Source organism: Argopecten irradians, chromosome 12 (genome assembly GCF_041381155.1).
Source record: "Argopecten irradians isolate NY chromosome 12, Ai_NY, whole genome shotgun sequence".
NCBI classification, from domain to species: domain Eukaryota; kingdom Metazoa; phylum Mollusca; class Bivalvia; order Pectinida; family Pectinidae; genus Argopecten; species Argopecten irradians.
This window is the reverse complement of record NC_091145.1, coordinates 9,749,367-9,762,664: the sequence shown is the minus strand read 5'-3', so window position 1 is coordinate 9,762,664 and position 13,298 is coordinate 9,749,367. Positions and strand designations below refer to the sequence as shown.

Genomic DNA, 13,298 nt, shown 5'->3' with positions numbered 1-13,298 from the left:
AAATCTTTTATTATCAACATGGCTACTCTTTTTGCCTACTCTTTCTTAACTAGAACCATTTTAAGCAATTGCCGTTATCAATGATTTTTATCAGTTTGCTGAGAAAGCAGACACTCTGTAATAATAAATTAAAATAAGTTACCTGGTTTTTATCTAATTCACAGTTTTTATACTCTTGCTCTCCCTCATTCTGAAATGTTACGATGACAAAACCTACAAAGATGTTGACCATGAAAAATGCAATAACAATGATAAAGATGAAAAAGAAAATGGCGACTCCAGGCGAGTTGTTGTATTTGGGACCTAGACCTTCTGCATTCGAGTCAATAGCTATATACAGCAAACTGAAAGAAAAAAAAGTGCATTTAGGAAAGAGTTCATAACAGAAGTCTTACAGAACGAGAAAAACATCATTAGGTTAATGTATTTAATACTGTAGTAAATGTGTTTTATCATTCTAAAATTCATATTTGAAAAATGATATTTTTATCATATGTATGCAACAGTATAAAATATTGTATGTAAATATTATAACAACCAACTCAGTGACCACAGATATTCAGATTTTTTATGTATTTTTTTTTATATTAAGAAACAAAACATGATTCTCCCTAATCTCATTGAAAAGTACTTTATCTTCCACATTTTAGGCAATAAAATTTCATGACATCTTTATACATTAAGCTCTACCATTGAGATAATTAAATATTAGTAATTAGGATCTAGAGACGGCAATTACTTTGGCCATCCTTCAAATGTTGCAACTGTGAATAATGTCAACATGGCACTTGTCACATCATCAAAGTTGAGATCGTTGTTGCCCCATTCTCGTTCCTTTTTATCAGGGCTGTTGATGTCTCCGTCTGGGTAATCCACATACCAGCCCCTACGGAAATTCAAAACATTTAACATTCATAACAGCAATAATACCAAGAATTAAAATGCAATTGCTCTTTTGCTCTAATTGTCTATTCCTAATTATAAATATCGAAATGATAATTTAAATATAAAGATTAAATTATGTCCTGAAATGTGAATGCAGATTGCATAAGAACAGTGAATGGATTGTTTCCTGCATGAGGTACTTTATTTGCATTCTTCTTTTTAGAATATTAAAATTATTTTGAACCTGAAAAAAGATACAAAAGTCTAATTATAATCTTTATAGAATAAAGAAGGCTTAATGGTTTCTTATCACAAATGAAAATCATGACTTACTTGCACTCTCCCTCTGTCAATTTGGAGTTGTCTGTACAATGGTGGAATTTACCCTGAAGTTAAAAAATAATAAAGTAATGTTTCCAAATTCATAAGAGCTATATACAGAGAGAGAAAAAAACCTGTTAGTGAGAACAATATGTAGTTTACAATTCGCTTTCATTTTCCAAACCTGCTCCAATGTACAATATTATTCAAAGATTAATTTTCTGCTAACTATTGCAAAAAGGTAACCTAGTATATAATTACAAAATCTATTAACACATTTCATTTACTGTATTACATTCAGAGAAACAATGGTACACTGAGGGTAGACGACTGCACAGCAAGGTGACAGACGTTAGACCACAGACAAGGGGAATTTTGAACAAAAAAGTATCTGACAATGATGGTGGATTATAACACCGTGATGAAACCTTGACATACCTTGAAGAGCTGTACACCAATGACAGCAAACATGAAGTTGAGGAGGAATGTGACCAACATGATGTTGTAGATAGTTTTCACTGCCACAATCACACACTGTACCACATGCTGTAAAGACGAGATCAGTAGCATTAATATCATCACATTCAGTTTCCTCATACAGCCTTTAAAATTGCATATAATGATTGTGAAATTTAAAGCCCATTTCGGTCAAAAGCTTTTCAGTCATTATGCTTATATGTGGGTTTCAGTATTCCAGAATGACTTTTGGTAAAGTACCATTTTCTGTAGATTAATCCTACCTTCTTGTGATTATAGTGTCTCAAAAATCACTTCAAATATGACTTTACAATCACCAAAAGGTAAAAAAAAAGGTAGGACTAATCAACAATAAAACATACGTTTTGAGATCTCGAAACCCTCATATTGTTTTTATCCCATACCGACTTTAAATGGAACTCTAAGCTTAAGGTGTTCTAACTTTTTACATACCTTGAGACCCTTAGCCCTGTTGATGGCTCTGAGAGGACGTAACACCCTTAACACTCTGAGAATTTTCACCACTGAGATAGCCTGATTGCTGTAAAAATACACGACCAATATTATACATACATCCAAAATGATACATATGTATCAATCTAAAATATATAAAATTATTTATCCAAAGTTTAAACACCTCCTTCTAGTAATCTTTTGAAACCTGCACATTCTAATGCAGGTTTTGACATAAGAATTAAGATGTAATTACTTTGTATATCTTTCTATCTTTTAATAAAAAAAATAATCAGTACAATACCACAAAAACTTAAAACTAAATTGTGTTCATCAGTCGAGGAAACATGTCAAAAGGAATTTTTTAATTTCTGTTAAGTGTCTATTCACTTGAGAGAGAAAAGATACATTAATATAATCACCAAGTATGATTTAAATGACAAAGAAGATAGCATGGATACCATCAGCAATGCAATATATAAATATGTATCATGCTACATGATTATAATGCTGTAATGAGGATACGACTATATGAAGGAGGGCTGAAAGCTCGTGTATCTTTGATTCATCAACAGCCAAATGTGATATAAGAGTATTCCAACAAATATCAGAATGGGAGGGAATTGTGCAAAAGTTCTGGTCCATATAATTCATATGATTCAGTATTCTATCAAGATAATAATACATAAATTCATACCACACGTAAGATACGGTACCTATAAAGATTTTAACAAAATTATCTTAGTACGCTGTGAGAAAATATGGTTTTGACATAATTTTTGCAGTGTCATGATTCATGCAATTAAAATTTTACTAATATTTCTCTTTTACTATCATTCTCCTGTTGTAATACAATAAGGTGCATATAGATAGACAATTGGTACACTTAAGCTTCTTGAAGAAATATGATGACACAGTATCCAACATCAGTGGATTTCACAATGAATGTGACAATTTATCTTTTGTAATTTTGAGTTGAAAATTATCACACAGTTTTTATCTGTGTAATTATGGAACTTATGGTGGGTAATTGGAATCTGTTTACTAAACTTAATAAGTTCAAATCCGTAGTGGGAGTATTTTGCTAAATCAACAAATGATTAAAATTGAATCTGATGATTAAAGCTGATGAGGTTCAGCTGATCCAATAATTTGAGCACTAAACATAACTTAAGTGCGCAAACCAGTTGCTATGCAATATACAACTAATATGTGCACAAAAAAAAACTAAAATTGTTCTGTAGTTATGACTTAAACACACAAGGTCTTGTTTGTATGAAATGGGTAGGAAGTGGACTTTATATAGAGAGTTCAGGGACATGTACGAGTGTACATTATGTATGGGGCAGATTTTGTTGAGATATAGCACCCGTCAGCAGGCGAGGATACGCGCACTGGCACGTAAACAGTACAAGACTCTGGTATCCTTTGTGAGAATTCATACATAAAAAATGAGCTGGTAGGCATTGTTCTGTAAGATAGAGATAGCAGTAATATTTGATTATTGGTATATTACTCCCAATCTTTACAGACAGAAACATCTTAGCACTCCATATGTCATTTGCATTCTCTTCATTTTTTATCATTATTAGTTTAGATTCATTGTGTATTATTCTCTTATGGACCTGCGTAGGGGTTTTACAGGTATTTCAGATAAATATAAGGGGGTGGGGAGGGGGAAATGAAACACTGCTATTAATATTCTGTATTTGCATATTACATAGTTATCTCCCTTTCTTGTAGGTATCATTGTGATGTCATTATTTTGTGAGTGCAACTATTATTGTTTTCTCTGAAAAATATGACATTACCCGCTGAAACACATGATGTCACAATCAATACCTACCCTCAAGGGCAGATAACTCTGTAATATGCAAATACAGAATATTTATATGAAGGATGTGTTCTGTAATAATACTTGCTCACATGTAGAAAATGGATCCCAATATGAAATAATTATAGGTAGTGGGGTATGATTACAAATGTTTCCATTGAATTAGATAATTACAGAATGTATTCTTGGTAAAAGTAACAAATATTTGTTCATGTGCTTTCTAGGACTTTTCTTAGTAACTAGATAATAATGTGTTTCAAACAAAATCTTAGAAAAGAGGACACCAAGTTCCTAAAAAAATAACACTAAGCAGTCAACAGCTATCAGCAACTCCAACTGTGCTGTATTTAGCACCATTTTACATGCATCAAAGCACCAAATGACTAAATGACGAACTTAACATTAATATTATCAGTAATACAGCTATGACCTTTTGCTTCAGGAAAACAAATACTCCTGTATAATCGTCAGGAGCAGCATGTAAAACATCTTAAATATTTAGTTACTTTGTTACATTCAGTGACAACTGTCTAACTAGGATTTTTTTTAAAGACCTAAACATTTTTTTTCATTTGGTCAAAAATTAACAGACCTAAACATTTTTTTATTTTTTAAAGACCTAAATATTTTTTTCATTCGGTCAAAAATTAACATTTTGTTGGTTTTTAAAGACCTAAATATTATTTCATTCGGATAAAATGAACATTGCCTTGCTTGGTTTTAAACTAAAGTACTAAACATTTAGTTACTAATAGCTCAAAAATAAACTTTGTTAGGTTTTAAAAGTAATAAACAACAGTCACAACTGGCAGGAAAAGGAAATGTTTCTTTGTTTTAAAGACCTAAACATTTACTTTCATTTGGCGAAAATGAACATTTAGTAACGATTAACTAAAGGAAAATTTTTAATCCTTAACCTTCAGTCACAACTGCATAAATATGAAATATATTATATTTTAAAGACCTAAACATTTTGGCCCCTATTGCCTAAAATGAACATTTGTTTGGTTGTAAAGCAGTAAACATTTAATCTCCAATGGCTAAAAATAAACATATTTCTAAACATTCAGTTTAATTTAAAGTAACTTGACTTCACTTCATTCCCTGGATATAGAGGCTTTACTTACTCTAACATGAATGACACTAGTGACACTGCCACGACAATCAGATCGAGAATGTTGAAGAAACTTCTACAGAAGGAGCCAGAGTGTAGAATTAGGCCGTATGTGATGATCTGAAACACAAACAAACTTACAGGTTACTGAATTACACAAGTCAATGACATTTTTTTTATTCACCAATTTTCTCGCCGACAAAACTCTGACGCTAAATATCCTGTTGTCTAATAAACTAACTTCCTACTGCTACTTTAACAGGCATTGTACCTGTGTATTCTGCATTTATCTAATCTCTTTCAATATTTTTGAGTAAGTGCCTAAAAATAAGAAATTAACTATGATGTAATAATATTATGGGCAATATATATCGTGAATTCTGAAAATTGCGAAAAAACGGCCCCGTCACCTGCAAATTTTCCTTATCCTTTAAAAAATTTTAGTTTTAACTTCATATGAGATGTGATGGACTTCATACAAAACATGATCTGTATGGATGTCAGGACTCAGTTAAAGTTCTTAAAACATAATAGTCTGTCACTCACCTTAATGAAGATTTCAACCGTGAAGACTGATGTGAAGAAGTAGTCAAAATAATTTAAAATCTGAAATAAAATTGAAATTGTGAAACTTCAAAACACACATTCCTTGAAAATTTCTTGAACAACCACATGAAATTATAAATGGGAAAAGAGTTATTAACCAAGTAAATTAACATATCAACAACATGTGTGCATAAGTTAACCCTAAATGTCTGAGGAAAGAATTATGATTCATTTGCATTTTCAAAACTAGTCCAAATAATCAAGATAAAATGTACTGTTTGCTCTACAGTAATAATTCTTTCTGTAAGGTTCTTTAAAGTTAATAGTCGGGCAATGAAATCAGTCTAAATGCATTCATTGGCCTACCAAAAATTCTAATATATCAAAACAACGGTCAAGTTCTGTTTACATTGTCCAGTTTTGACCATTGAAATTATGTAAAAGCCTCATGTAAATTTAGAACAGTTCTAAGAATAAATTCTGAAAGGGAAGATGCGTGTGAATGTCAAATGGACGAGAGGACGTTTTCGGATTCCTGTGGAGTGATATTGATAGGTGGTTTTATTTTCCTATTTCATAACAAATTATACTTAATATATAAACACCATTTTTATCGACTTTAGCCTTCCTTTGCCCGACTATTCACTTTAACAGCTCACTGAAACATACATTTTTAGACCCCAGACAGCACTTGATCGATAGAAGTGACCCCCAGCAGAGCTAGAAGAGAGTCATACCTTGTTGCGTTCAGATTTTGAGTGAAGTGGATCCTCCGCTGCCAACATGGCACTACTGATAAGGATACAAGCTAACACAACATTACTGAAGTATGAGTGATTCACGATGGTGTGGCAAATCACACGGAACCTGTAGGAGAAAAATATACAATTATAGGTCCTACCGACATATACATATCATTATACAAATGTTTCCTGTAGATATCTTATGTACAAATCAATATGTTCATTAACTATCAGAACAATTTTGTAAGCTGAATAAATCAAAATTAAATCAAAGTTTGCTGTATAAATAAAAGAATAATAAATTATTTAAACATTATATACATGTAGACGATTACCGGTAGTTCACAAAATTTTGGTTGAATATGAAAAACACTTCAAAAAAGATAAATCTATAATAATAAAATCCATAACTGTGAATATATTAAGAAATGAAAGCAAGATGAAGCTTGACTATCCAAAATTACTAAAATTTCATAATTGTTCATATATTAAGAAATGTTTGACTATACAATAATGAAACAAATTGTATGTACTTGTTAGTATGATGGAATATAAACAGTGATCTGGTCTTTGGTATGGACTTCTTTTTGTCGGGGATGTGGAGCTCTGAGATACGACGAGGTCGTGCTGAGGCAGTCTGTGCCGATTCCTCATCCTCATCAATCTCGTCGTCTTCCTCTGTCACCTCTCCATCATTCTCTTCCTCATCCTCTTCTGTAAAGTTATACAACACATCTACAGTGACAAAAAGCAAAGGACATTGACAATACAGGACACAGACACTAAAGCATTCAAATTTCTCCCATAGTCTCCAATGGTGGAAATGCAAAATCCACCTGCGTCATTGAATACATTTGTGACCTAAGAATATTACATACTTCATTTGTTTTAACATGTAAAAATAATTTGATTTTTTGGTAAAACTTTACATAATTGTACAGAGTAATTAACATTTTGTTATCAACACTCTAATTTCCCCTCCTTTAATAAATGTTTTCTCCGTCTTGTATCTATAGGGATCTGTTTGGAATCCCTGTATTCGTCCTGCTTGTTTCCCTCCCTTTTACAGCCCTCCCTCCTTTCCCCTTCATTATTAAGAGTATCCTTCGCCCACCGTCTATAGGGATCTGTTTGGAATCCCTGTATTCACCCCGTTGTCTCCCTCCCTTTTACAGCCCCCCCTTTCCCTTCATTACTAAGAGTATCCTTTGCCCACCGTCTATAGGCATCTTGGATCTGTTTGGAATCCCTGTATATTCACCGTGCTTGTTTCCCTCCCTTTTACAGCCCCCCTTCCCCCTTCATTATTAAGAGTATCCTTCGCCCACCGTCTATAGGGATCTGTTTGGAATCCCTGTATTCACCCTGCTCGTCTCCTTCCTTTTTGTCCAGGTCTATTCTGACATGATGTTCCTGTGTGGGACTCTCTTCCTTTCTGTAAACACAATTCAAATGATTCTAATCAGCACATATTCATACTGTATTCGTTACATGCACAAAATTAAAAATTTGAGGCAAGTTCCTTCCAATGATTGGATATTTTCAATCATTTTAGGTGTAAAAATCGTGGCTTGATAAGGGTTATGTAGTTACAATGAATTCACATATCAAACAAACTTTGTTGTTTTAATATACTCATGATTACAACTATGAAAACAAAGGAGCTGTCTTTATAGCAAAATATTTTTTTTATTTGACAGAAACATAAACTACAAGAAATTTGAACGAGTGGATTTTTTTAAAATTTGGTTCTATCCCTAGAATTCATAGTTAGAAAATTAGCAAATCTATTCAAAATTAAAAATAAGTTTACTCCTGCTACCTGACAGAAAAATCACTAAACCAATGACAAAATGACAGCATGAACTTTTACACATTTAAATCAGACTTTCATAATTGAAACCTGAGAATAGTAGTTCCTTAATTAACTCTGCTTGTGACGATTCTTGTCAACCAATCAGAAAAGAAAAATTGTGTTTTAATTATTGTAAAATCAAGCAAACTAAACAGATTTTAGCATGAAAGCCAACAGGGAAATCAGACTTCAAGCTTTTCATAAATAACTCTTTCTTATTTCAAAACAATATTCTCTTTCCATGGCAAATGAGAAAAGATTTCTAATTTGAATTGGCAGGTGATGAAGACAGCTTGCTGACATTTTACCTGATGGAGCGCTTGGACCTGTTGCTTGGATTTCGAGACAGTTTGTTAGGGAAGCCGTCTTCATCTGTTTCTACAGCACCATCTTCATTCATGCCAACACCTTCATCCTCTTCGGTCTGCTATGGATAAATACTTATTATTTTTAAACATTCAAAAATAGACAAGTAATGTCCAAAAATTCATTAATATCATTCACTGTCAAAAGATTATCCCAGAGATTTATCTTAATTTCTCTTTATGGTACGGTGACTGACTAGTTTTTGATCACACAAGGTTAAAAGTTAAACTAGTACTTGAAGTAGTGTTAAATTTTTCCATTTTATAACAATAAAATATGTGGGATGAAATCTTGCATATTGACATAGAAAATCAATTACAATCAATAGTAACTGTGAACTAAGATTTGATTGCACATGACTGAAAATTGAAAAGGTGATATCTTAACATTCTTGTTTGCCAATATAATAGAAATTTCACTACACTTCAGCAAACACGGACATACATATTACCAATCTTGAGTTTACTACTGGAGTTGATGCTCAAATTTTATCTTAACATATTGATCAATGCTTCAACAAATGTCTACAGATGGAAGATTTTTGTAATGCTGGGCAAGATATTTTCAACAGCATACCTTTTCTTTTTCTCCACCCTCGGGTGTCCTACTTTTTGACCTAATGGAACGTAATCGCTGTTTCTCCTCCTCCATTTCCGCCTCAATTTCAGTCAAACTTTGGGCATCAGCTAAGTTATCAACGGCGATAGCCAAGAAGACATTTAGTAAGATATCTGGGTTAGTTAAGGTTATAACGGAGCAATGTGGTCATTTCATTAATTACATTCCTGTTCAAAATTACAGGGTTACAATAAATACAGAATGCTTAAATCTACTTGATGAATATTTTGTACAAGGTTACCATATAATTTCAATACCAGACAAAAACTTAAACAAACAAAAAAATATTCCTGATTTTCCAGTCATTTTTTATAAAAACAAAAAACATTTTGCAGCTAATTGACTAAAACAATAAAAAAGAGATATGTATGCCTCATACTAATTCAGATACAACGATAATATTTCAACTATCTGTTGGTACATAAGTTACTCCGAGTAGCTATGACCTATATTTCTATGGAAAGTATTTTGCTACAATATTGAAAATCATCATAATGTGATACTGACCTATTTTACTTTTAAATTAATTTCATTCTGATATAATTAGCTTATTAAAATAAAGATGATCTTTGTCATTTTCAAAAATACACAGTACAGTAAAATCTGGTGTGAGTCCTGTAGGTTTGAGAATATTTGCTGTAAAGGATACAGTTACCACCAATGAATAAGAAGACAAAGTACAGACAAACAATCACACCAAACTGATTGACACCGCCGTAGGATCGTATCCCATCATACATCACAACATTCCAGTCCTCACCCGTCAAAATCTACAAAAGCCAATCAAACTACATTAAAAGGTAATATGCAACAACTATATTAAAACAAATCATTTGTCCTTAGTTGGGTTTTTAACTTGAAAATTCATGAAAATGACTGAAAATTTGTTCAGGTGTTATTTCACATTCCTCTAAATATCACATTTTGCCTGACAAATGGAACATATGATATTAAGAGAAGATAGAAAAATATGTATTAGTCAATACATATATATATATATTTATGTCCACGTGTTTGAATCAATGAAGTATGTGTAAGTATATTAAGTAATTAATAGCATGGTAATTAATTCTAAATAATCAAATGTTAAACTTTTTATTTCAAGAACTTATCAACACTGTTTGACTTTCATATTATTTCTACATCACCGATTGGTTTGTACATTTTTTAATCTGAAATCATTGAAATCAGACCTGGAACACTGTGAGTAGGGACTGATAAAACGTATCAAAATTGCTTCGAGGTTTATCATCGTCGAAGTTGAATCTCCCACCAAACAGCTGCATTCCGAGTAAGGCAAATATGACGATGAATAGGAAGAGCAGTAACAACAAACTGGCAATAGACCTCATACTGTTCAACAAGGAAGCTACAAGGTTACGCAGTGACGACCAGTATCTGGGGAGAAACATAGAAATAAAATTAGTCATTGTACAATGTTAACACAAATAGAAATAAAATCATTCATTGTATTCTGTTTTTGATTATTTAATAATATCAGAGATACACATTTACAATAACATTCCGTTATTTCTGAAGTAAGCCAAGTTCTTTGAAAATTCAAGTTTGGTATATTGAAATGTGGGTTAAGATCAACAAAACAATTCAAAAAGTTAGAGTTCGTGAAATTCAACAGCATATTATTTCAAATTCAAACATTTTATTGACAATGTGAAAGGTATTAGATATCTGAGGGATTGCATATATAAGTCTTAACCCTGAGCAGCATATCATCATGTAAATGTTTTTGCTTTTTTCTCTTTTATTTCAAGTGAGTGAAGACACCATCCCTTTGTTCATACCTGGTTGCCTTGAACACACGTAGAAGTCTGGCACACCGGAGCACACTGACGCCGAGCGGTGGCATGACATCGGTGACCATAAGGATCACCTCAACTATACTACACACCACCACGAAGCAGTCGAAGCGGTTAAACAAAGACACAAAGTAGCCCTGGAAGCCTAGACTGTACATCTTTAACAACATCTCAAGGAAAAACAAAACCACAAAAAACAAATTGGCCACAACTGAAAAAGAGATGAAAAACATTTGTTAGAAAATTTAATCAACTAAGTAATACAGCATAGTTTGATAGACTTTTATAAAATACTGCAATATCAATCCAATTGATTGATGAAGTGAATATAAATTAAGTTCTTAAATGACATAAGTGTCCAATAAGATATAATAACAATATGTGAAAGAAATCAGAACTCAATGAAATCAGAATCGTTAATAAAAAACTACGTATTTCCATACAAGAGGCAAACTTCAAAATCAACTACAATTTTTTGATGATTCCTATACCGATTTATACATTGTGTATATCAAGCAATCACTTGTGAAGACAAAATATATTATTTTGAAAACTTTGGAAAAGATTCAATTGTATTAATTCTGATGCACAAAATGACAAAAAATATACAAAACTTACATTGGAAATCATCCAACCACTGCGGCTGTTGATAATGCTCTGACGTTAGAACACATGTGTTTAAGAATACCACCACTATAACTAGCCAGTAAAAGGCATTGGATTTTACTAGCTTTCTACAAAGTCTTCTGCACCGCCGATTCCATTTACGTAAATGTCGGCTGAAAAAATATATTACATAATAATTAAACAAACAATTCAAAACTAACACATCTAAGAAGAAAAGCATTTATGAAGACCAGTTTACCATAAGTTGCCTATATTGATACAAATATCTGTTTTTGTTCTGTTAAATGACATTAATGGAAGAGTCTATTCTTCGTTTGCATATCACAGAGTTATCTGCCCTTGTGAGTAGGTATTGATTGTGACGTCATGCTGCTTATATAGGAGCTTTACATTATTCTTTCAAGAGAAAATAACATAAATACTTTAAAATAACGACCTCACGAATTTATTTAACTCAAAGGTCAGGCAGACAGAACAAGCACCACTTTAAAATTTTTGAGACGAAATATGTGGATATGCTTATAAATATTTTGTATGTATGACAGCTTACCTTTTGTTCTGCCACCCAGACTGTTTATTTCACATTCTCAACATGTGTTTTTACTGATGCTGTATGTGGTTTTCTGTAAATTATAGCAATCAAGATGAAGAGAGGGATTTGGCTTAACATTATTTTGAAAACTTTGGAAAAGATTCAATTGTATTAATTCTGATGCACAAAATGACAAAAAATATACAAAACTTACATTGGAAATCATCCAACCACTGTGGCTGTTGATAATGCTCTGACGTTAGAACACATGTGTTTAAGAATACCACCACTATAACTAGCCAGTAAAAGGCATTGGATTTTACTAGCTTTCTACAAAGTCTTCTGCACCGCCGATTCCATTTACGTAAATGTCGGCTGAAAAAATATATAACATAATAATTAAACAAACAATTCAAAACTAACACATCTAAGAAGAAAAGCATTTATGAAGACCAGTTTACCATAAGTTGCCTATATTGATACAAATATCTGTTTTTGTTCTGTTAAATGACATTAATGGAAGAGTCTATTCTTCGTTTGCATATTACAGAGTTATCTGCCCTTGTGAGTAGGTATTGATTGTGACATCATGCTTATATAGGAGCTTTACATTATTCTTTCAAGAGAAAATAACATAAATGCTTTAAAATAACGACCCCACGATACATACCTATCTGCAAGGGGAGATAACTCAAAGGTCAGGCAGACAGAACAAGCACCACTTTAAAATCTTTGTGAGAGACCAAATATGTGGATATGCTTATAAATATTTTGTATGTATGACAGCTTACCTTTTGTTCTGCCACCCAGACTGTACTATTTCACCATTCTCAACATCTTCTGTTTTTACTGATGCTGTATCGCTGTGGTTTTCTGTAAATTATAGCAGATTAGAAAGTTATCCAAGATACAAGAGGGATTTGGCTTAACACCTAACATTTGATATTACTAGAACATTATCTTTTATACATGTTTTTGTTAATTTACTGATACATCAATTACTGTTCTTTGACCGTAGAACCAGTATATATGTATGTCTCTTGTTGAACATTTTATTATATTGAAAAACATCTAAATCTTCATGTACCTCTGATTTGCATGAACTCACTT

The 13,298-nt window shown here is 32.3% G+C and overlaps 1 protein-coding gene across 17 annotated transcripts in view; it reads right to left on the bottom strand.

Annotated features, from left to right (window-relative positions):
- The window catches only part of LOC138304901 (muscle calcium channel subunit alpha-1-like), a 160,074-nt gene that overhangs the window by 25,684 nt on the left and 121,092 nt on the right, over window positions 1-13,298 (bottom strand). For 12 of the 17 annotated variants that reach the window (XM_069245285.1, XM_069245273.1, XM_069245272.1 and 9 more), the window contains 17 exons: window positions 12,980-13,061; window positions 12,403-12,563; window positions 11,015-11,240; window positions 10,406-10,610; window positions 9,862-9,982; window positions 9,171-9,325; window positions 8,537-8,655; window positions 7,702-7,808; window positions 6,907-7,108; window positions 6,368-6,497; window positions 5,631-5,690; window positions 5,098-5,204; window positions 2,137-2,224; window positions 1,645-1,752; window positions 1,219-1,271; window positions 740-886; window positions 143-344 (listed from right to left, as the gene is read on the bottom strand). In XM_069245285.1, coding sequence (XP_069101386.1) covers window positions 143-344; window positions 740-886; window positions 1,219-1,271; window positions 1,645-1,752; window positions 2,137-2,224; window positions 5,098-5,204; window positions 5,631-5,690; window positions 6,368-6,497; window positions 6,907-7,108; window positions 7,702-7,808; window positions 8,537-8,655; window positions 9,171-9,325; window positions 9,862-9,982; window positions 10,406-10,610; window positions 11,015-11,240; window positions 12,403-12,563; window positions 12,980-13,061 — 2,273 coding nt within the window. The remainder of the gene's footprint in view (window positions 1-142; window positions 345-739; window positions 887-1,218; window positions 1,272-1,644; window positions 1,753-2,136; window positions 2,225-5,097; window positions 5,205-5,630; window positions 5,691-6,367; window positions 6,498-6,906; window positions 7,109-7,701; window positions 7,809-8,536; window positions 8,656-9,170; window positions 9,326-9,861; window positions 9,983-10,405; window positions 10,611-11,014; window positions 11,241-12,402; window positions 12,564-12,979; window positions 13,062-13,298) is intronic. The other 5 variants (XM_069245278.1, XM_069245291.1, XM_069245289.1 and 2 more) reach the window with 3 other exon arrangements.